The sequence below is a fragment of the Dermacentor albipictus genome, chromosome 6, assembly GCF_038994185.2.
Source record: "Dermacentor albipictus isolate Rhodes 1998 colony chromosome 6, USDA_Dalb.pri_finalv2, whole genome shotgun sequence".
In the NCBI taxonomy this organism is placed as follows: Eukaryota; Metazoa; Arthropoda; class Arachnida; order Ixodida; family Ixodidae; genus Dermacentor; species Dermacentor albipictus.
The window spans coordinates 122,365,976-122,389,659 of record NC_091826.1 but is presented as its reverse complement, the minus strand read 5'-3'; the positions used below and the strand labels follow the sequence as shown (position 1 = coordinate 122,389,659).

The window sequence follows — 23,684 nt, the reverse complement described above, 5'->3', positions numbered from 1 at the left end:
AATTGCCTTCGAACGTCTCAAACCCGCCTACATCGAAGCACCCGCGCCATCAGCTCCATCAGTATGCGACGCGACCCTGCTGCATCCTTCGCCGCCGCCAGTGCTCGTGACACCGAGGACCAACGCCAAGACACGCCGCGTCACGTGGACTTTCCATCGTTCGTCGAACTTTCCTCCTCTCTAAGGGGGGAGCCCTCTGTAGCGGCAGCAGCATCGGCGTCGCACGAGGAATGACGTAGACGCTCGCGTCTACACGAGGCTCGAGCGGCTGGCACGCTCCGGTGCGGGCTAGGTTCCGAGAGAGATTAAAAAGAATGCTACGCTAAGCGATCGAATGTGGGTTCTTCCTCTCCTGCGAGAGCCCGAGACTTTACCGGTCTACGTGGTCGCTCGTCGCCACAAGCCTAAAGAGGCGGGCCTGGCAGCACTGTCAGATTTGCAAAACGAATCTTTCATAACTGTACCTGAAACAGCATAATTCGCTGACCTGAGTTCAACGAGTGTCGTTAAAAAGGGAATAAGTACTGACGACTGAGACTCTCAACTCGTTACACTTCCATTAGTGTCGCCGGTGTCAAACAGCCTACTTTCAGCAAGCAGTTCACAATGAACATGCCAGTGGCAGAATCTTGACTTCAATTTCAGTTTCGTCCTCATGCTAGTGCCGGACGTTCCAGTCGACAAATGTGACAATGGGTTGTTTTACTATGCAATGCTGGGGCACTATATTGTAAAACGATGCTAATATGCTTTTGTTACAATCTCCCGATGTCAAATTTACGCAACCGATGCCGCAAGCATCGGGTGGTGAATCGCAGCGTTGTTTGAACGGCCAATCAACGCTCTCCCTGTCACTTTTGTTGGCTTTCAAAGCGAATAGCATTGCCTACTTTGCAGCGTTTTTCTTAGCTAATTCGCTGACAAGAGGGGAGTATCACGCAGAGATGGAGACGATTTCGGTGGTGCCAGGCTACCGCAGTCAAAGTGGATAACCGAGACATGCGCAGCGAAAGTAGATAACTGGATAAGGAGGGTGGTGCCGGCCTCTGCGATTGGTCCGCTTCCCTTTGCTTAGCTTGCTATGGCTGGTCGAAAATCGCGGCGGCGTGCAATAGTATGTTGAAGATGCCGCTAAAATGTATCCTGAGCGAAAAAATAAACGGGCAGAGCGACGTCGCATACGTGCCAAAGGGGCTCGACAACGTTACATTGCCACGTAAAACTTTTTGTTGTGCGCAAATAAATCCGTTCTCCCCTCGTAATTTTTTCTATTATACGCAAATAAAACCGTTCTCCCCGGCTACTCCGAGTAGTCAATACCAGAGCGAGAGGCAGGGAGGCATATTCTATTCCCCTTGAAACGGGGCAGCTTCCGGCTATACCGAAAAAAAAGTCAGTTTTGTTCGGCATAATGCATCTGTAACGCGTAGAAGTAATTTTGACGTGGTAAGTTTTGCAATAGCGAAGGGCTTATTGCGAAAATGGGGTGGAATCGCCAATAATTATTTCCGTTTGTTCCGCCAAATCAGACATAATCATTGCGTTTACGTTATATCGTCAAACGGGAGCTCTCGCGGTTTCCGTGACGTCACGTGAGAGACAGGCAAAGCGCGAGTAGCTCGAAAAATGATTGACCAATCGTGGAGGGCTGATCGCAGGAAAAGAATAAAAACAGTTAAAAAAAACTAGGCAATGGATTAAAAACTCGTCATGAGTTCGTAGCATACTACGCATGAGCGTGGCAGGTATTTCAAGCCGACGCCGCCTGCTGACTTTTATTCACTGAGTGTTTACGCTAGTTCGCTGGGGAATAGTGGAGTGAGGAACAGTGCAGTGATGGATGGGAGCAAAAAAAAAAAAGGATATCCAAGCCGTCCCTGCGCTGATCCTCGCCTTTGACTTATGCTTCGTGTACAGAGCTATTCCGATTACAAATCGTTCCGAAAGGGGGGAAGGACCAGCTCACCTGAACTGGTCGAACGAATGAAGTAACGCATCGAGGTGCGAGGATCCTCATCATCGTGCAATGTAAGTTGCGTACTTATTCGCGTGTGTTTTAATGATTCTGGCCTTGGCAAGAACTTCGCCTGACTTGCCTTTTTCGGACAGTTTGTAGGGGTCTATCTGCGTTCCAACCTTTTGTCTTTGCGGCAGGTACGTGACCTTCTTTTTTTGTCACAAACGGAGCATGTCGCGTATGCAGGGACTTCGTGCTCCGTGTGGGCGGCCACCTGCACGGACTGCACCTGAACCCCGACGTGGCGCTGGCGTGCGCGGCCACCTGGGCGATCGCCTGCGCCGCTTCCTGCTCGCGCGTCGGACTCTTCAGTGCGGTGCGTGATCCCGCCATCTGCACATGCGCTCTCTCTCTCTCTCTAACTGAATCTCATACAAAGGGCCATAAAGTTTCTCATTATATTACATAGAGGGAACTCTGGCACTGCTGCGCTGTGGTATGCATGGAAATGCCGGTATATTGTGACCACATTGTGACTTCCGATTGGCATCGTTCTCGGAGAGCCAGGACACCTTGAAGACGCGCCTGGCAACCGTTCCGCCTGTCACAATGGTTTATTTCCTACTAAAATAGCACGTAAAATGCTGTTTTAGCCTTGTTAATACGCAAAATAAGTTTTGTTTATTTATGAGAACTTGTTATTGCATGTGCAATTATATGAAACGTAAAAATTATCAGCGGGCCGCTGAAGTTGGAGGACAGACGCGAAGATTCGCGCTCGCTTTGGAACAGTTTGTCGTCCGTTCTTGCTTTTATTCGCTTGGTTATGTATTGCAGGTGAGTAAACTTCATTGGAAGATGTGACATGGGTGAATGAAAACCTTTCAAGGAGATTTTACTTTAAGAACGCGTTATTCGTGAGCCCGTACCCACGTTTTAGACGAAGCCTCGTAGAACACCACCAAACACAGGCCTCGCAGACACATATACCGTCATTCCTATGACGGCATAGCGGCCCTTAGGAAACCCCCATAGACAGTGGCGTCAGATTTCCCTCTAGGTGTTATATTGAGAAGCTCTATGCAAAGGTCAGGTCACTACAGCGACACAGGATTCTTCTGTATAGAAGAACGGAAACCTGGTCAAGAGAGTATTCCTTTTTAGGGAAGAAGTGCTCATGGAATACGAGTTCAACTGCTTGTTTAATTAAAAAAAAACTTCAGTTGAAGTTTTTTTTTAATTACCTTTTAACTTCGACTAACGGAGAAAGAATTGGCAGAAGCCATTGCAAAATGACTGTGGGCCGAGCGATATAGCTTCGTGACGTAAACCGACTGCATTGTCTTATTGAGTATAGTGCAAACATGCCTGAAGACGACGTAAGGACAACGAAAAAAATTGATAACGATGGTGTGGCGATGACAAAATGGGCTACGCGGCTCTCTTAGGCCAGATCGCCCAACCTCGAAAACCAGGGTTCGACAAGCATGCTGTCGCCTTGAAAAATTCTGAACTGGAATTGACAGTTGTGTTTCGTTCTTAGTAAACCTAAAGGGTGCTCTGTGGCGCACCCTGCGATAGAGCTTTTTACCGGCAGCCGAGCGCTTAATCGGGTATTTTCTATTAGTTACTCCAGTAGTTCTTACTTAGCACTGTGGTAGTCTTCACTCAGTAGGTCTTACCTGATGCTTCATTAAGAAATTTAATTAAATAGTAAAACAAATACAGAAGAAATAGGATCTTATTTGTTTCACCGAGACGTTATCTGCGGCGGCGAATATTTAAAAATTTCTGGGATTATACCAGGTCATCTTTCTGGGTTATTCAAATTCACAAATTGTTTCGAACACAAAATATTTGGAGAAGAGGTTGAAATTGCAGAAATTAAAGCAATTCGTACACAACGCATCTCGATCTCCATCGTCTCCCTATGTGGCTACGACCAGTTTCGCAATACTGAACATAAAAAAAAGCTTAGTTGAAGAGTTCGTGAGCAGAAATTCACTCATTTCAACACATGACTTCGGTAGAAGAAAGACCTGAGGCCGAAGGCCAATGAAGCCGAAGTATGTCGGCTGAGTGAGCAACCTACTGTTGGCGCACGAGGGGACGAAACTAACCAGAATGATTGACACAGTCATGCTAATCAAGGCGATTCATTGTCACTCCTGCTGTGTAACTTTAGAAGCATGTTTCACAAACAAGACCAGCTATGTGCATTTATTGAGGCTTGTTCTGTAGATATTGTTCTTGGGACAGAAACTTGGCTTACACCCGACATTGGGGACAACGAGCTGTCGCTCTCTAGAAACTTTACTATATTTAGAAATGATAGGGTGGGCGCACGGGGAGGTGGTGTTGTAGCTGCCGTGAAATCTAATCTATGTGCTCGCGTTGTTGACACACAGTCAAATATCGAAATTTTGTGGATTTCACTTCAGGTCTGTCCCTCTGTGACTTGCGCAGTCGGGGTCTGTTACCGTCCGCCTGATGCTTTTTCTGAATTCATCGAGAGTCTTAATCATTCCCTAACTTTAATCCAAGACAAGTATCCAACTTCACCTATAATCCTTGCTGGTGATTTCAACTACCCCGCAATAAATTGGCAGACGTGTGCGCCCCTAGGTTGCGCAAGGAAGAGCGAATGCAAGGAATTTCTCGATGTTCTTTGTTCATTTGATCTGCATCAAATAGTTTGCAAACCAACACGTGGAAACGCTATTCTAGATCTAGTCCTCACAACCGAACCGGAAAATATGCTTGTTCACGTCCTTGAATGTATTAGCGACCACAACGTAGTACACTGTGAATACCAATTACAAAGTAGTAAACCAGAAAAGGCAACGAAATCTATTTACGATTACTCCCGTGCAAATATCGACGCAATTCTTACAGAGCTGTCATATTTTTCTGTGTGGTTCTTGGAAACCATGGCTTACCGCAATACAAATGATAACTGGCTCGCTATCCGAAGAAAGCTTATTGAACTGAAACAAAAGCACGTTCCCAAAATTACAATAACGTCATCAACACAGAGCACATGGTTCACGTCCCAAGTGAAGAGAGCAATAAATAAAAAGAAACGCCTTTACTCTAAAGCTAAGTTGTCCCACTCGGATGGTGATTGGCAGCGATACCGAGAACAATCAAATAAATGTAAAGCTGAAATTGAAGAATCTAAAGACAAGTTTTTTAACGGTGACATCGTCAGCATGATAATGAACAATCCGAAAAAGTTTTGCAAAGTAATTAACCCTAAGCACTCTTCCCAATCCACTATACCAATCGTTAATAACGGTGTGCTACTCTAAATACTCTACTACTCTACTCTAATAACGGTGTGCTACTGAATTAAACTCGTTTTTCAGCTCTGTATTCACAAACGAAAATCCAATTCCACCTGACCTTACGTTTCCTTCAATTAACTCATCTATGAATGATCTCATAATTACACCAGAGGGAATAGAATCGGCCATCGATCGACTTTCGTATAACTCAGCGCCAGGTCCTGACGGCATCTGCACAAAGATGCTTAAAATGACTAAACCTATAATATCTCCCGTATTAGCCGCCCTTTTCCAGCAATCAATAGATACAGGAATTGTACCAGATGACTGGAAGGTCGGTCGTATCACTCCCATTTACAAATCAGGTGACCGATCAGTGCCCTCAAACTATAGACCTATATCCTTGACTAGTATTCCATGTGAATTACTTGAGCATATCATATCTTCCGCAGTTATGAAATATTTATCTGAACATAACTTTTTTTTCTAACAATCAACATGGTTTTCAGAAAGGACGCTCTTGTGAAACACAGCTTTTTGAACTTATAACTGATCTTCATCAAGCTGTTCACGATTCCTTAAAAATCGATGCCATATTTATTGACTTCAAGAAAGCATTCGACAAAGTTCCCCATTCTCGCTTAGTAATGAAACTTAGCCGGCTTAACATACATGGTGAACTTGTTAATTGGATCTCAAGTTTTTTAACCAATCGCTACCAATTTGTTTCCGTAAATGATCACTTTTCCGCTTTAGCACAAGTTAAATCTGGCGTTCCTCAGGGATCCGTACTTGGACCAATCTTATTCTTAATTTACATTAATGACATCAGTAACAACCTGACCTCAACAGTTCGATCGTTTGCAGATGACTGGGTTCTTTACAGACAAATTATCACCTCTGAAGACACTAATATTTTACAGGCCGACCTAAACAAAATTTCACTTTGGTGCGAGAAATGGCAAATGGAAATTAATGTTTCTAAAACAAAAACAATGACATTTACCAGAGCCAGTGACGTTCACTTAAGTTCATATTTTATGAACAGCATATGCATAGACAATGTGTCTACATTAAAATATTTGGGAGTCCATTTAACTTCTAACCTTACATGGAATGATCACATTGATGAAATAATTTCGAAAGCAAATAAAACACTTGGATTCATTAGGCGAAATTTGTATTTAGCAAATCAGTCAACTAAATTATTAGCTTACACAGCTCTAGTTCGCTCAAAGATTGAATACGCTTCCATAATATGGAATCCAAATCAGACTTACCTAATAAACAAGCTGGAATCTTTACAAAATAAAGCAGCACGCTTCATCACTAAAACATACTCTAGAACATCCAGCATCACGGCTATCAAAGAGTTCCTCCAATTACCGTCTCTAGAAACACGACGACTGTTAGCACTACTTTCTCACTTCCACAGATTGTATCATACCCCGTCATCCTTTACAGCATCCCATATCAAACCCCCACAAAAGATTTTCGCCCGCCTCGACCATCCCTTGAAAGTGCGTCCCATGTTTGCGCGTACGAATCTCCTGCGACAATCACCGCTCTTTCTAGCTATTCATCACTGGAATAAGCTGCCAAAAGAAATTGCTTCTATACGTGATCATGACTCATTTATAAGTAATTTGAAGCGCAGTTTTACGCATGTTGGGTAAAAGCAGAATTTTATGCCTTTGACGCATTGTAAGTGTATCTATATGCTTTGTACGGAGTGTTGTTGTTGTTGGTTTTTTTTTTCAACAATGTATGCAATTCTCTCCTTCTTTTTTTCTTTTTACATTTTCTTGTTGTATTCGGTGATCTTTACCACGTTGTTCTATATTGCCTTCCCCCCCCCTAATTGTGTTTGAAATATCCTGTTGTTAACCCCCCCCCCCCCCCCCCTATGTAATGCCCATAAGGGCCTTTAGGGTATCTGAATAAAAAAAAGCGATACTCCGCGCATTTTTAGTTTCGTTCCATTTATGTTGCTGCTGTAAGTGAAACAATTTCGCTATATGTTGTCCTTTACAAAATGGAACGGCATTCCACACCACATATATGGAAGAGCGTTCCATGCATACGTAATTCTTTAAATACGTAAAAGAATAAATACGTGGTGCTGCTTTCCAATAAATAGCCAATGTCAGCCAGAACAGTGTTTCGAATACCTGTACTTGAAACTATGCTAGGTACTTAAACCTGCAACCCCGTTTAGACATGTGGGGACATCGTCTCCCATATTTCGCCATCGTTCCAGGGGCAGGAGTGCCGGAAAATGTCGCAGATAACCGGCACAGTATGTGTAGCAATGTTGCAGATAATAGGTGCAGGTATGCGGAACACGGGTTCAAATAAAGTGGCTGTTTCGCCATATCGAAACAGATTTCTACATACTTATTATGTATGCTTAAAAAGTAAGAAGTTAAAATGTATAAAACGCGCTACCATACATCACTTTGTAATGGTAAGTAGACGCCGTTCCAGTGAGCTAAGTTAAAACAATTCTAAAAGTGTTCACTGAGATTGGACATGGGACGAGATCAGGAGCGTAGCGAAGGTCGTAGAACCTGTTGCCGAAGAGACACGAACCGATTTGCGACGCGGTGCAGCTGATGTACGCGCTGGTCGTCGTTCGCGTGTTCCTCGTGTGGTTCCTGTGCGCCAAGGTGGTCGGCGAGGGCTTCAAAGGCAGCCTCTGGAAGCAGCTGTCAAGCTTCGACCCCGCCCAGCTGCTAGATTTGCAGGTGAGGAGTTGATCACCTTGTTCGTGGCCTCCAGCAACTGAGTGCCAGGAGGAAAGAGTTGAGGCGTCGGTCATACTATGAAGTCCCAAAGCCACGCGCTTAACCGTCTCTTCGACGTGTTCCACGCGAAGAGATTCACAAATGGTGAGATCACGGAACACATGACGTCACGCGGAACTCTCTCGCCCCTCTGTCACTGACGCACTCGTGCACTAGATCGGAGCATCTACGACAGTCAGCGCTAACGGACATGTGGCGACTTCAAAGAAAAGTACTTCAGTTTGAATGGAGCTGACTTTTTAAATCGCGTCTGTAGTCACCCTGTGACGTGAGCACCATAACGAAATGCTTGTCACATTTAAAATCTTCTGCGAGGAGCACTGCAAAATGTGGCCGTTTCTCACTCGCTGCCGTGTCTGCCGAGTGGAAACGCAGTGTGCATTGCGAAACTGCAGACAATGGAGATACACTGGCACGCGTATCCTGCATCAGCTCCGTAGGAGCGTACAAGTGAAAAATCGGTAGATAAACTTGCAGCCATTGAATGCCTTCAGTTAAACTTCGCTGCGACGCGGCAGACGAGAAATAACGGCAGCGACCAGTAGGTCTTATGCGGCGCGTTTGAGTGGTATCGCGATTAGACGAGTTTGGGTAAGCCTGAGCCCGACATTCTGCAAATAACAGCGAATGAGCCCATGAATTCTCGAGGCGCATTAAGCTGCATGGTTGTTCTATGAGCCTCACTGAGCCCAAGTGAATATAAGCCTGTGTGCGTTTGCCCGAGCTTGCGTTTGGCGGAGTCAGTCCCAGTAAGTTCGGCGTCGTCTGATTTCTGGCGAGTCGGAGTGAGCCAAGCTGGGCAGGACTTCTCGAGTGAGTCCGGCTGAATTGGATTTTGACTAGCGTTAGTCTGAATGGTTCCTAAATTAAAACTAATACATTTTGCGAGTAATTCTGACTGAGCTTCGGTTACTTTACCGACCAACTGATGGTCAGCCCGAGCTCTCGCTAACAGCCGAGACATCTATGCTCATGTGGCTGCTACCATTATCTAAGTTAAATAAATCGAATTAACTGTAGAATGTTAGACCCACCGCCCGACATATTATGTGCCGAGAGGGAAAATTGTCACAAATTTTAGCACGAAGTGTTACGTTTCGCCTACGACGCGCGATATGGCCGGCGCGGATGCAACGGACGTCGGGGCTTCGTTCAAAGCGGCGGACATTTTGGCCCGTTCGGAGCGGCCGCGACGCATCCCCGCCGAGCGCGTCCCGGCATGTTCAGTGCCAAGTGTCTTCGTGTGTGCGTGTGTGTGTGTGTGTGCCCACGCTTGTCAAAGCGCGGCAGCCGGGGAGAGGAGCTCCCCAAGTGTGAAGCGAGGAGGTCTGACCGGCGCCGGCCCGGCTGATGCGTCACCTCCTTGTCCCAACGTGTCTCTCAGTCCGTCCGTGCCCCACCGTCACGTGACGTAGTCCCATGACCTCCCCTCTTGCTCTCAACTCCGAGAGTATAAGAGCAGCTGCCCCCGGACGCCAGGAGAGAGGCTCCGATTTCTTCTGTTGAGTAACGTGCTCTCCCGTCTCTCTACTTCGGTCGACCTGACCGCCCGCTCTTTGCGATGCTAGAATAAACAAGTTGTTCTGTTAGCAGTCGCCTCATGCTTTGCTGGGACCTTCGGATGCTTCCAGTGTGCCCCAGGCCGCCAGGCCAACGCTACCCTTGGGGCTTGCGACCCATTTGCAACAACGGGCGCCAGCGGTCCGATTGCAATAACGGGTGTCAGCACTGAGGTTCCAACAGCCGGTGGCAGCGCTGAGATTCCAACAGCCGGTGCCATCGGTGCGGATCAAATAGAAGCTACAAAAGCAGCAAACATGAATTTCTCCGAAAGCAAGCTTTGTGAAAAAAAAAATATATTGTCCGGGGTTTGAACCCGCAACCAACGCGTTTCCGGGACGGTCGCTCTACTATCTGAACTATAGACAGGGAGCTAACAGACCTCAGAGTGAGGACGAATTCTTCCACAATTCGAAGCGCAGTGTCATTGAGTATGATAAATCAGTTGTGCCAAAGCGCGCAAGTTGTAAGAAGGTTCATGAAGTGGAAAATCCACCTTGCGGCCTTTCACAGGAATGATTTGCCATATTTAGTGCCCATGTTTTTCGAGTTGTTGATTAATGCACCCTCGCGCTGTGATCTGCTAGCCTCGTGGCTAGCTCAGACGGCAAAGCCACCATCCCGGAAGTGCGTTGGTCCCGGGTTCGAACCGGGACGAAGTTTTCTTCAACTGTGATGCTTTCTTTCTGAGAAATTTCTATGGTTTTCTTCAGTCACTTCATGTTATATTCGGGTGGACGACGATTTTCCCTCCACCTTGTGGTCTTCCGCGCAACTGGTTTGCACATAGCGTCTTGCTGCTAGGCCTCATGAGAATGCAAAGTTGCCTTCGGTTCACCGAGTGACCCACTACTGCAATATTTTCAAAATAAGTGCTTGAGAGAAGCCTCGCGAACGCATGCGCTGTGCTTTTTCGCAGTCCTGGAAGGTAGCCACGGAGCAGAGTCTGTACAGCGCGGGCTGTTCCCGGTCCTTCTTGCGTCTCGCCAGCTGGAACAAGTTTTTCAGCGACGTGCGCTGGTATGTGGTTCTTATTTCATGAAAGCGGGAAATTGTCACCCACCTGAAATTATAGCACGAAGGAAACCCATAAGGGTTTCTCTGAAAGAAAGTTGTCATTGTCTGACAATCTACCAAAGCACACTGAATGGCTCTGCATCATTCCTATACGCTACGAATGATTCGTCTGCAGCAATCTGTTTTTCTTTTAACGGTACGTTCTCAGACACCTTGATCTGGCTCAGAAAAACGGGAACATTCCTTTGAATTACTATGAATTTTTTTAGTTCATTTTTGCCTTTCAGTGTAGTTCCAAACTGGCTCCCTTTCTGTGCCTTCTATTCAATACACTGTATCTGCATCTCTGACTAAACTCTTAACCCGACTACGTTGTTGTAGCGAAGGCAGAACGATGGACGCAGAGAAATGCACGTCAGACAACACACAACGCTAGCCACGAATGCGGACCCGATACCCAAGAATGCGGTCGCGGGAATAGCCGCTTCCGTCGCTGAATTGGTGGAGCAACGCACGCGTTATGCGGAAGGTGTGGGTTCGGCTCACACCGGCGGGAAGTGCTTCTTTCGCACACTTAAATTATTCTTTACCTTATCAGTTGTAGGCTTCAATAAAACAAAACAACAACAACAAACAAATAATTGCCCTATGATTTCCTTTGCTTCATTAACTGTTGGTTTCCTACGGATATGACTAACTAAAATCGGGCGTTCGCCTTCTCGTTCCTGTATTTACTGATTATAGTTTGCAAGTTGTTTTCCTTTCTTCTTAGATAACGTTTTTTCTTTGCAGGTATCTAAGTAAGCTAGCCGCTCATCTATATTCGTTTATATTGTGGAGTGGTGTTTCGAAGCAGGTTTTGCTCCGAGTCTGCCGCACATAAAAGGACACCCGGCCTATTTCTCCCTTGAATGCTTCGCTTATGTTTTTTTTCTGTGTTCCTAGGCTAACTTTCGAGCAGGCCTATAATTTATCACCAGTCCTGACTGCACTTCGAATTTTATGCACAGCACCGAATTATCAGACCTAAGTCCCGGAATGATTTCCACTTTCCGTACTGCTCCTACGACTTCATACGCGTAGAAGCTTCGTAACGATCGGATTTATTGTGGACGCATGTGTCTTCTCTTTTGCTTTGGTTATCACTTTTTTATGTATCTGTTTACCATTTTAAGCCAGCCTCCTATAGTATTGCTACTCACCTGCCTTAGTAAATTAAATTATAGCCTGTATTGTGACCGGCAAATAGCTCGCAGGATGAAACATTGTGAAGACCGGTATTTTTTACACTGATACTGTATTTTCTAGCTTAATCTGTATTTTCTAAACTGTATATTCTAGAACAAATTTATGTTGTATTTCGGTCTTCAGTGAAGTTGCGTTTCACAGTGAATGCGTCGCTTGTGGGGGTGGAGGTCTAGTTCACCGTTGAGGCCACCTTTCGTATCCAGTGCCATGAAATTCATATACTGTCAGCAATAGTAAACAGATAAATAGAAATGACTTCTCGAAGATCACCGTTTGTTACACATATATCCATAAGAAGCTGTATGTCCCTCTGACAATCCGTTAACAAGCTCAACGTGTAACCGTAGTCGCCAAGATCCAAAACGTGGTTTACGTTACGCTCATGCCCAGCGGTGACCTGCTGGTTATTTGCATGTGCAAAGAACTTTGGCTCCTATGCCTGAAAGCTGCCTATTCAGGTATCCTGGGAGATGGCCGAGGAGAACGCTAAAGTTTTGCCAACGTGTGGAGTCTGGCTTTCTGCGCAGTGTGGCCCCCATCCTTGCGTGGACAAACTTCGTGACGACGCTCATGTCGACCGCCATGGTCTTGCTCCTCCTCTTCCTCGTCTCGGAGAGAACGGACACCGAGCTGGACGCCTACTTCGAGCGTGAGTCGGACCTCGCTGTGTGGGCGCATTCTCTTCACTGACACCGCCGCCGACACCAGTGCATCTGCCTGTTTCGTCACATGTAAACGCGTTCGCATCACTAATAAGGTACAGCGCTAATCTGAGCACATAACGTTCGCGTGTATTTTTCTTCAAGCCTCTCTATTGCACATTTAGGCAGTGCCTGTTTATATTGTTATGGGGTTACGGTGCCCGCTAGGTGAAATATCAATTTAGCGAGCATGATGGTCCGGTCCCAGTGGTTGCTGGTGCTCGCCCGCTCATATAGTTGAAGCCAGTCTTCAACATTAGTGTCGTCGGTGCCAGAAAAGGTTCCTGGGACGCGGGGTTGTGCTAGAATGACGGCGGGCGTGGGTGCCGACGGGCCCGAAGCATCCTAGCCTTGAGCTGGCATCGTAGATGCAGCTGAGGAGCGCCCACTGCGTAAATCCGTCTTGATAATGATCCCGTTAACCTCCACCAAAATGTTACGGGTTTAAGAACAGTCAGACGTATATTTACAGGATATTTACAATAATTGTAGCAGCTGAGAAGATGGTAGACAGCGCGCGAAATCCAGAGCGTCGTCTTCTTCCGACCAATATGAAAACATCTTCGTCAGCGTGTCACAATATTGAAGGGATGAGGGTAGCAGCTCCTTCTACACACTTGCTTCAAGTTCTTTGCGTTAAAGTGGTCGTATCGGCTGCATGTCCGGGATGACTGGTGTGTTTTCGTGTGCATCCCTCTCGACACGTGGTCGTGGCCGGTGCCACCTAGCTTGATATTTACTTTACGTTCCTCCTTCGGTTACTACTTCTAATCTGTAGCTCGTCTTAACAAAGTACCAAACCACCCGCTCCCCCCCCCCCCCCCCCCGCCAAAAAAGACATAATGTCCGAAGGGTCACGTTAAAAAAAAAAACTCCTGAACGTAGAGTAGCGGTAGCGAGTGGCTCATAATCATATAAGTTAAAGGGAAATTAAAGTGACCAAATAGACAACTCGCTGCCGGTCGGAGTCAAACCCAGGACGCCACTTGGCGAGGAGGTACTTCGTGCGCAACGTCAGTGAACATTTATCCTAATAACCTTTTCAAGTTACTCCTGTGTGTAGTGAACTGTCTGCTTCGTCCCCACACCTGAATATACTGTCTGTTCGCGTGTTCTGTGCCTGACCACGGCGTGCTCATTGTTGCTGAACCATATGCGCTCCGCACTTCACCTGCCGAACAATACATCGACAGAGAAACTAATGGCACTTGGTTTAAGCAACACTTTCGAAGAACTAAAAGAAGCCCAAAGTTCGCACAGCTCATGAGACTCCAGCAGACCAAAACGGGAAGGGAACTGCTAATAAGGCTAGGCTTCGCGGAATCAATCAAAGAAATGTCCAAAGAACGGAGGGGATTCCTGATGAATATCGGAAAACATACACTGTTAGCCCCCTACCCCAAAAAAATGGACCCAAACCTCCACACGGCGCGAAGGGACGCAAGGGCGAAATACGTCGAAAAGTACCTGGCCACAAAAAACACAACAGTATACACAGATGCTGCAGTATACGCCAAGCAAAGAGGCACAAACCTAGTAAAGACAGCTGCGATAGTAATAAGCCAGGACTACAAAGAGATCAGCAGCGCGTCAATGAAGGACTGCTCGGTAACGGAAGCTGAGGAAATAGCCGTAGCTCTAGCGGCAGTGGAGGGCTACCGATCCGAAAGGTCTTTAACAATACTCACCGACTCGCAAGCTACGTGTCGGAATTACATGAACGGCAGAATAGGATGCCGAGTGCTTCACATCCTCCGCTCCTGCAGGGCTAACAACAAAGTCAGGCATACAATTTTCTGGGTGCCGGGACACGCTGGAATAGAAGGGAACCAAGGGCGGACAAGGCAGCTCGAGAGCACACAAACCGAGCGGCCACAAGCACCGACCCTGAGGAACCCATACCAGTCGACCCAAGCTACTCAGACATTCTGAATTACTATAAGGGGGTCCGAATCAAATACCCTCCACCCCACAACAGCCTAAATCAGCATGAAGCAATCTCTTGGAGGAGGCTGCAAACAGGAACATACCCAAATCTAAACCCACTAAGCAAGATGTTTCCAACCCAGTATAGAGACATTTGCCCCTGGTGCGGCGCCAAGCCCACATTATACCACATTACATGGGAATGCGTTCAGAATCAACAATTCCTTCAAATAAAAGACCCGAGAGCGGAGCAGTGGGAGAAGGTGCTCTCCAGCAGCGACCCGAAAGTCCAGCATGGACTAGTAAGGCATGCTCACCGAGTAGCCACCCTCAGCGGTGCCCTGGAATAGGGGCGTCGACCCTGCGCAGATGGGGAATAAGACCGTGAAGACGGCCGACCACATCTGCCACCGCTAATTTCTAATAAATTAGAGCAAATAAAGCTTTTCCTCCTCCTTCTCCTCCCCTACGGGCCAGCATAGATTGTGAGGGAACTCTTTTTCTGGGCGCAGAGGAATAAACGGCAGCCACATCACGCCTTTGCGGCGGGAGGAGCCTCGTCTGCATTCTTCGCTTGTCGATGACTATGGAGTGCAATCAAGCGGCCGGCTGTTGATTGGGCCAGCGTTGCCTAGCGACAGCTTCTTACGTAGCACATGGAGCGTGTATGTGGTATGGCCATGCGTGGCGTTGTTGCTGCGTTGGCCCGTGCTCCCTCGTATTTCTTTAGGTATAGTGTACAATGGGGCGCTTGACCGTTCATACGGTAGTTGAAGCGCTGTATTGACAGCGCGCGTAGACACTGGTGCCAGATTTACTTCTAGTAATGCTAGTAACTCTTTTTTGGGAACTTAAACTGCGCTAGGGACGAGACACCGAGGTAGAAAAAGACAGGGCGAACGCTGACTGACATCCGGTTTCTTGAAATCGCATGATGCTGCTTCTTCGAACCTTGGGCGTGCCCAAGCCAGATGATAACCGCGTGACCATGGACCACACCTTCGCCAAGCCCCTATCTACACCAAAAAATCAAGCTCTTTCTTGAAAAGATACACTGACGATTCGCTGACGCACCCATCAGGCCCATGTCTTGCTATTAAGGAATTTTTCAAGATTTCACGTGGCCTTTGGTCCTTTGCTCGCCATAGCACCTTCGTTTTGTCACAAATCGGCTTGCACTTCTTCACACATGACCTACATGTGCACACATGGCAGGTGCTTTTCGCTGCCATCTTTTAATGAGTTAGAGTGCTCCATTAAAAGATTGTTAATACATCTCCCGGTTTGCCTCACATAGAACATTCTACAGGTCAGCGGAAACTCGTACACCACTTCTGTTTTACACGGTACAAGCGTGGTCAGTGTTTTATGCAAAATCCATCAGTCTTGGGTTTATCAACGTTAGAAAGGGCGCATAAACGCTAAACTTGCAGGGCACTGAAAAAAATCACGTCAACACCGAATTTTCCCGTTACCCTTCACTCTCTTCATCCCATGCGAAACCTTATGGACATGTGGCATTACCTCAGACTTCCGCTTCTCTCTCTTTTCTCCTAACTCAACCCCAGTGTCGGTGGTATGGTCACATCTGGCCTTCAACAGCGACTTAGCTATGGCCTGGAATAGGGCCTGCGGAAAACCTGCATAACGGAGATGTTTCACCTGGGAGGAAAAGTAACTTGGACTTTATGACCTTATGGTGACATGACTTGGCAAGGGTTGACCTTAAGTATGATACCGCAATGCCCCTCCTGACCAGCTTCGTATGACATGAATCGAACGGCCGAAGTGCCTTATTTGAACGAGGCGAGTACGCCCAATATAGGTGGTCCTTATCATCAAAGAACAGCCCTATGTATAAAAACGGCAAACAAGTATTCTGGAGCAACTCAAAGGTAAAATTTAACTTGGTGGCTGTGGATTTGAACGACTGAAGAATGTAGTTCGATACCTCTTCAAGGTCATCGTCAGAGTTAGTATTTAATAGGATTAAAAAGTCGTCCACGTATCTAAAGACACGATCTATGCAGTTATCGTACTTGACGTCATCACTTGCGAAGTTAGGCCACCACAAGGTCCAAGCTTGGTTTTCCTCCCAGGTGAGTCGTCTCCGTTATGCAGGTTTGCCGCCGGCCTATTCCAGGGCATAGCTCAGTGGGTGTTGAATACCATATGCTGCCATACCATCAAACAGAGAGAGGTGAAAGTGTGAGGTAATGCCATATATCCATAAGGTTTCGCATGGGATGAAGAGGGTGAAGGGCGACGGGAAAATTCAGTGTTGACGTGATGTTTTCATCACCCTGCAAGTTGTCGCGTTTATGCGCCCTTTCTAGCATTGATAAATCCAAGAGTGATAGATGTGGTGTAAAACACAGACGCACGTTTGTACCGTGTAAAACAGAAGTGGTGTATGAGTTTCCGCTGACCTGTAGAATGTTCTATGTGAGGCAAACCGGAAGATGTATTAACAATCGTTTAATGGAGCACCTCAACTAATTAAGATATGTTAGCGGAAAGCAGCTGCAAGTTCATTGTAGTTCACGTGTGAAGAAGTGCAAGCCAATTTGTGACAAAACGAAGGTTTTAGGGCGAGCGAAGGACCAAAGGGCACGTGAAAGCTTGGAGACTTCCTTGATAGTAAGCCATTGCCCGGATAGGTGCGTTAGCGAACCGTCAGTGTACCTTTTCGAACAAGAGCTTGATTTTTTAGAGCGCAGCTCTTTGGCGTCCGTTCCTGGGTTTCGCGTCGTCGTCGGCGTTGTCGTCGGCCTCGTAACCAGCTCCGCCCCCCTTTCGTCCCCCCAGCGCTAGCAGCGACCGACTGATACCGCTGGATGCCGCTGACGCCGCTAGAGAGTCAAGATAACGTGACTGCATAGAACACCGTCGCCGCCATGCAGAAAGAGGAGGAAAGGGTCCCCCCCCCCCCCCCCCCCCCTGTTCTTGTGTGGCGGATAGGGTGCTCTTCAGTTGCCGACGCGCCGGTTATTTCACGTAGGCCCCGGCACGTCGACGAATACGTTACCACCTTCCCACGGCTAGACCTGGTTCTTAGCGCTGCGGAAGCGAGGGTATCATATTGTTTGTGTCGGCATCGGCGGCGTTGTCCCTGAAACCAACTCCGCAGCTGGGGTTGACTCACTATCGGCATCAGCGGCATCAGTCAGTCGCTGCTATCTCTTCCCTCCTCCCTTTATCGTGTTGTCCGCTTTCTGCGCGCGCTTCTGCCCCCATTGTTTGCCGCTGGGTGTACACGCCGCCCCCCTCCCCCCTCTTCCTGCGAGTCTCCGGTTGTCAAAGCGCCGGCTCGAACTTAATTCCTTTCTTCGCTCCTCCTCCAATGCAACCCCTGTGCGGTGGCAATCAGAGAGCCAGATCGGTGGCGGCGGATCTGTATATGTGCACCGCCCGAGCCGAAATTGCCGCTGCCGTTCGCCCTGTGCGGTGGCAATCAGAGAGCCAGATCGGTGGCGGCGGATCTGTATATGTGCACCGCCCGAGGAATACGTGTGAAAAATAAAAAAAAAATTCTGTGATAGCGCATACATGTGTTGCTCGATTTCTTTGCCTCAATCTATCGAAAAGGTGGAACAGCTTATTTGCTGCGCTCAAATTTCGCATTAGGAAGTAACGTAATCGTCGGTCATTTTTTTTTTGTTGTAGATAGGGGCTTGGCGAGGGTGTGTTCCATGGTCACGAGGTTATGATCTGGCTTGGGGACTCGCATGCTTCGAAGAGGCAGCCATTGTGCGATTTCAATAAACTTTCTTCTGCCTTTATGCCTTCTGTCATTTCTTCTTCTACCTAGGTGTCTCGTCCCTAGCGCAGTTTAAGTTTACAAAAAATATGTCTAACCAACAAGCTTGGTAACACAATCTACTTAATAACTATGTTGAACTTAACCCTTGGCAGCGTGAGACACGAGTGGTCACGTGTCAGCCGCACCAATATTTCAGACGCATGAGTGCACGGGGGTTCATCTTACCTAAACAAATGTCCGGCAAATGAGGACCCACACTGCTTGTTGCTCTAACTTGTGCCGCAAAACTGCGGCGAAGTTCGAGCCTCCTTCCTGCTCTACGAAAAACGATTTCGCAAGACCCTCGCAGAAGCCTTTACGAAAATGCAGTCGTTAATTTCACTTGATGTTTTCTGCTAACAATAGCCGCTCGGGGGTCGTAACGAGCGAAAGTGCGCTTTTCATGCCTTGTATGGTAATGCTTAACAGTAGGTGAGTCCACGGTGCTCACTTGCTCCGCGATTTGGTGCATTTTGTTTAGCTCTAATGGTATAGTGCGACGTCACCGAAAAGGTGTCGGCGCCGGGCTCTATCCCCAAACCAGGATGGATCTTCTTCAAATACGATGCTTTCTTTCTGAGCCACCAGTTTGGCCTTCTTTTTGTAGCTAAGCGCTCTTGTGGGACGGGCGACAATTTCTTTTCTTTTCAGTGCTCACATTGTGATGATGAAATGTCGTAATTACTGATCAGCAAATACAGAGCACACTTAGTACTTAACATTAGTGGGCATGCTGTCTTTCTACGTGCGTCGTGTGCGAAAAGCCGGCGTTTTTTCGAGCGGCGTGGTTCTTACTGTCGCGACTGAACTCTGTGGTCGCAGCCAAGGAGGCCCACTTCGTGTCCGTGGTCCAGGCGCTTCTCCTCCTGGAGCCTGAGCGGTCGTTCTCCGTCCTCTATTTCAGCCTCATGTTCCTCACGGGAATCTTCGACCTGGTGAGGGCACATTGCGTCTCTCGTTTCCTAGAGCGCTGTGTAGCTCACTTCCACGCTCAACACTACCTTCGCCCTGTTCCGCTGCGGCCGTCTCACGAGCCTCGACCCACCGCTGTAGCTGAGTGGCTGTGGCTCCGCGTACTACAGAGCGCGAGGTCGCCTGTTCGACTCCCGGCCGCTGCGGCCACCTTCCGACCGCCTTTAAAGATCTGTCAATCTAAAAGGATCGCATACGAAGCTGTGGGTGCACGTTAAGTGGTTGGTCGGCATACGTAGATCTCCGCTGCGGTGTCTATGATGCTGTTGGATTATAATCTAAAACAGCTTAATCCCTTGTTTGGTTAACGTAATCGCCCTCGTTCAGGTTGAAATGTGGAACACGCGTTGCTCAACCTGTCCGGCTGCGGCTGTGAGAAACCTTGCTTAATCTTTTACTTCTTTAACGCCGTTCTTAATCATGCTCTTAACTGGCACGCACGGGTCGGGAATCGTCGGCAGCGGTTGAAAAACATTGCAGAGGTTTTCTTCAGCGTTATATCACAGTAGCTATAGCAAAAAAAATTGTGTCCAGCAGTGCGAATGAAGAGCGGTACGAATAAACCTGATAGTTTGCGCACATTCTCATTGTTTGTCGTTATGGCACTGCACACTCAAAGCAATATAGAAAAGGCAGTAAGAGTGCATATAAGCTTCTCCTTTTTATTCGTGAGTTTTCTTCATCCTGTTCTAATAGTTGACAATTAGTGCGTATCAACAAAATCATACCGCAACACGTGTCTATTCGCATATGCGCATGCAGGCTCTTTTTTTAACTGCACCGGAATTCTAAGATAGAAGGAATATGGGTTGTAGTAACACTATGTTCACGTGATGTTTTGTCGACATTAGCGCAATTCAAGAAAACGCCACGCAATACTAATTCCCCCAAACCACCACCCCTGTGTTAAGTGTGTTATCAGAGTGTCCAAGTTTATACCTTCTCAACCAGGATTAATTCGCAGAGGTAGCTGCGTAATTAACGCAGTTTCAAAAATTAAAATGTTACATGTTGATCTTATTTGACTAATGCATGATATATATTTTTGAGCAATATCCGACAATATCCATCTTTACGATGAAACCTACGGTAGATAGCTCATGTAAGAACCCCACCGACGGATATCAATTGCGCATATGCAGGGCTCAGGGAGTTTGTGCCCCAGGGCACGTCTCGCTTTGCAACGACCCTCTTTTATGTCAACCTAGGTATGTGCCACTCTTTAATGAGCGATGTAACTGCGAGTCACGTGGCGTAACTGCGAGTCAATAGGCGCGATTTAGCGTTCTGCTCCACGATTCACCTCTGAATGCTCTCTCTCTCCCTCTCTGCGCAGGTGATCATGCAGGAGGTGGTGTTGGAGGTGCTGGTGGTCGACTTCCCGGCGTTCGCCGAGCGGACCGTGTTGGCCAGGGGGGCGCTGTGCCTGCTCGTCTACGCGCTCAGCCTGCCGCTCTGCTCCGGGGTGGGTGTGCGCGCGTAGGGGGGGGGGCCAGCTGTCGTGGCGCCATTGCGAGAACCCTCGCATGTTCTTGGCTGCGGCTGTGCGTTACAAAACCCTACGGGTGATCGGAAGTAATCCAGAGCCCTCCAGCGTGGTCTCTTTCGTAACTTGATTGTTTCCTTTTGGGCGGTAAAATCAATCAATCAATCAATCAATCAATCAATCAATCAATCAATCAATCAATCAATCAATCAATCAATCAATCAATCAATCAATCAATCAATCAATCAATCAATCAATCAATCAATCAATCAATAATCAATCAATCAATCAATCAATCAATCAATCAATCAATCAATCAATCAATCAATCAATCAATCAATCAATCAATCAATCAATCAATTCCACAGGGTGTAGCAGATCACGACGCTCCGTTTTCCTCTTCAACACCAATTCTGCTGCGCGATTTTCTGGACATCTAACATAGGCGCATTATAGGCGCAAGGGACGAAAGTAGTGCGCAAGTACGGCGGAAGTAGTGCTATCTACTACAGCGCAGATAGCACGTAAGGTGGCAGGATGCGAGGAAAGTAAGAAAAAGAAAACATGAATGAACAGAGCAAACAGTGTGAAACAACAAAGTAGGATCTAGCGTACAAGGCGTCGCAGCTAAGTTAGCCTGGATTTCAAAAAACAAAACAAACAGAAAAACAAGCAATGTAATCTGAGAGGATATAGGCGGAAACACAGGATGAACATTGCGATTAGTGAACTGATAGCTAAGATTAGATACTTATAAAACAATATTACTTCTGCTGAATTTACGTTTTATTTACTTTACAGCTTCGTTTTATGGAAAACATTTACTTTTATTGTGTGCGAAGCAATGGCACTCGCGTGGGCATCTTCTTTCTTATCGAAACGAACGCGCGAAGAAGCACGACAATTTTAGCCTGTCCGCCCAAGTATTAATGTGCAGTGGCTTTTCCACATTTCCTGCGAGAACAATCCTAGAATGTAGAACAACAACAACAAACACAAGCCTATTGCACATGATAGAATAAATGCGAAGTGATGCCTTTGTGAAGCGGACAATTAAACAGCGCGTAAAGTAACTGCGCTGGGTGCATTTGCGTTTGCTTTTATCCTGCGCAATGTGGGCTGTCATCCACTGCTTATCTTCATACACTGCGTCGCTGATAAGCTAGGCCCAGACCAAATCAGGTGGATGGAAACTCTGAGACGTCGACGGAGCGAGGTAACGGGGACGAAAGAGAAGTGTGATCATTGTCAGGGAAGAATGGTGAGAAGAGGTGTATGGCAGAGAGAAGTGCACGTATGAGGATAGGTTTAGGGATTATGTAGCTCTTGTAACAGAGTGGTGTCTACTTATTCCGGAGGATTCGCTCAGAATGGTTATGTCACATATACCCAGTGGCACTTATCTAAGGGCCCGAAGAATGGTAGGATGTTAGAAATTTAAGAAAATGAAAGAAGCCTTTGATTATTACGCACTATTTCACTAATAGGTCCCTATGCTTCAGAGATAGCTCTGAGCTGAAGTTATGCGTACACATTTTATGTTGTGATAAGTTGTTTGATTACACAGAAAAAGAAATGCGCTCACTTAGCAATTCTTTGTCCGTCAGCATTCACTGCCATGTACGCTTCTTTGCTAGATCTTGCGAACCTTAGTGGCATCGTGTATTTTAAGGTATTTTTATACCTATGGACCTGTCCTTCTTTGTTGTTGTTGGTGTGTCAAAAAAGTTCTGTCGTAAGGAAGCCCCAAAAGGACGCACCTTTGGAACCCGACGGTTTCCAGGTGAACTCTTTGATAAGTGCAGGCGCTATGCTATATGCACTGATAATAATTAGACCCCGAACCGGTGCTGTAAAATACAAGACATTGAGAGGGGCTGCACCGGCAATTTGAAATTCGTGTTGCGCCTGCCTTTCATTTTAGGTCCTTTTTGGGATGCTAAGCCTGGGCTTACTTATACTAAGCTGCCCTAACCATAAACTTGCGAAAGTGCCCGACTAGAAGCTTCAGAGTTCTGCCAATATTAGTTAATTAGCGGCCCAGCCTAAATGCAAGCGGAGCACATGGCCAGTATTCCGTATCGCGCCATAGCACCCTCGAGAACATGCGCGTACCGTCCGATCTTGAAGGCTATTCTAAAGCGATTCCTGTTTTTGAATGTCAACACGTTCAGCATGAAGTTGTAGTACTGCTTCCCATTTCATCTTTCTTAATCATATGTTGAGTAGACAGGCAGGAATCGGTGCTCATCTGATATAGCGTTTTGGAGGCAGATACTCCCAGAAGTAGCCCTGAAAGCATTTTCACGGTGGAAATATGAGCTCCTCAAGTAGTATTGGCGGTAGACAGTCTCTCACGAACACTGTTGAGTTTACGATAGCATTGGAAATCCAATTCATCGCAGATGCAGCGCCGCTGTACAGGTTATCTTGAAGCCCACTACAGCTTCGAACCAAGTGCTCTGGTTTGTGTCTCGTCCTTCGATTGCGCTCGAGAAGTTCAATGCAGGTCGATTTCATTTGAGAATTGGAACTGCCTGACAGTGACGTATATACGAAACCTTGAGTGGAATCTTTATTTGCTCTTTCAGAACGCCGACGTCGGTGATATTCAGAAAAGTTTTGCATAGGAACTCAAGGATGCTGCGATATTTCAGGCGACTACTGATTTGCTCGAAGATAGGCCGAACACGTATGTAGATCGTCCCCTATATACTGAACTTGGCGAGAAATGAAAAATAATAATTCGATAGGTAAACGTGGAAGCACACCTTTTTAGGAAACGAGAAAACTTGAACATGACACACCTTCGTTTACCGTAAGCTCGGCTGCAAATCTCGCTACTCGATGCCACAAGCGGCATTCTCGTCGCAACTGCCAGAGACGTCGTCCTTGTCGGATGCTTCGCAGGCGTTCTTGAC

At 46.9% G+C, this 23,684-nt stretch overlaps 2 protein-coding genes across 3 annotated transcripts in view; both read left to right on the top strand.

Annotated features, from left to right (window-relative positions):
* Positions 1–23,684, top strand: part of LOC135913807 (sodium-dependent proline transporter-like) — a 61,949-nt gene that overhangs the window by 19,234 nt on the left and 19,031 nt on the right. For both annotated transcript variants that reach the window (XM_065446504.1, XM_065446503.1), the window contains 6 exons: positions 2,204–2,333; positions 7,857–7,991; positions 10,531–10,631; positions 12,404–12,525; positions 19,128–19,240; positions 20,614–20,742. In XM_065446504.1, coding sequence (XP_065302576.1) covers positions 2,204–2,333; positions 7,857–7,991; positions 10,531–10,631; positions 12,404–12,525; positions 19,128–19,240; positions 20,614–20,742 — 730 coding nt within the window. The remainder of the gene's footprint in view (positions 1–2,203; positions 2,334–7,856; positions 7,992–10,530; positions 10,632–12,403; positions 12,526–19,127; positions 19,241–20,613; positions 20,743–23,684) is intronic.
* On the top strand, positions 6,285–6,920 carry LOC135913810 (uncharacterized). The gene has a single exon (XM_065446508.2). It carries the CDS (start codon positions 6,285–6,287, stop codon positions 6,918–6,920), a length of 636 nt encoding a protein of 211 aa, XP_065302580.2.

Excerpts from the sequence above, each read along its gene's own strand:
- LOC135913810 (XM_065446508.2), top strand. The coding sequence starts at position 6,285 with ATGAACAGCATATGCATAGACAATGTGTCTACATTAAAATATTTGGGA.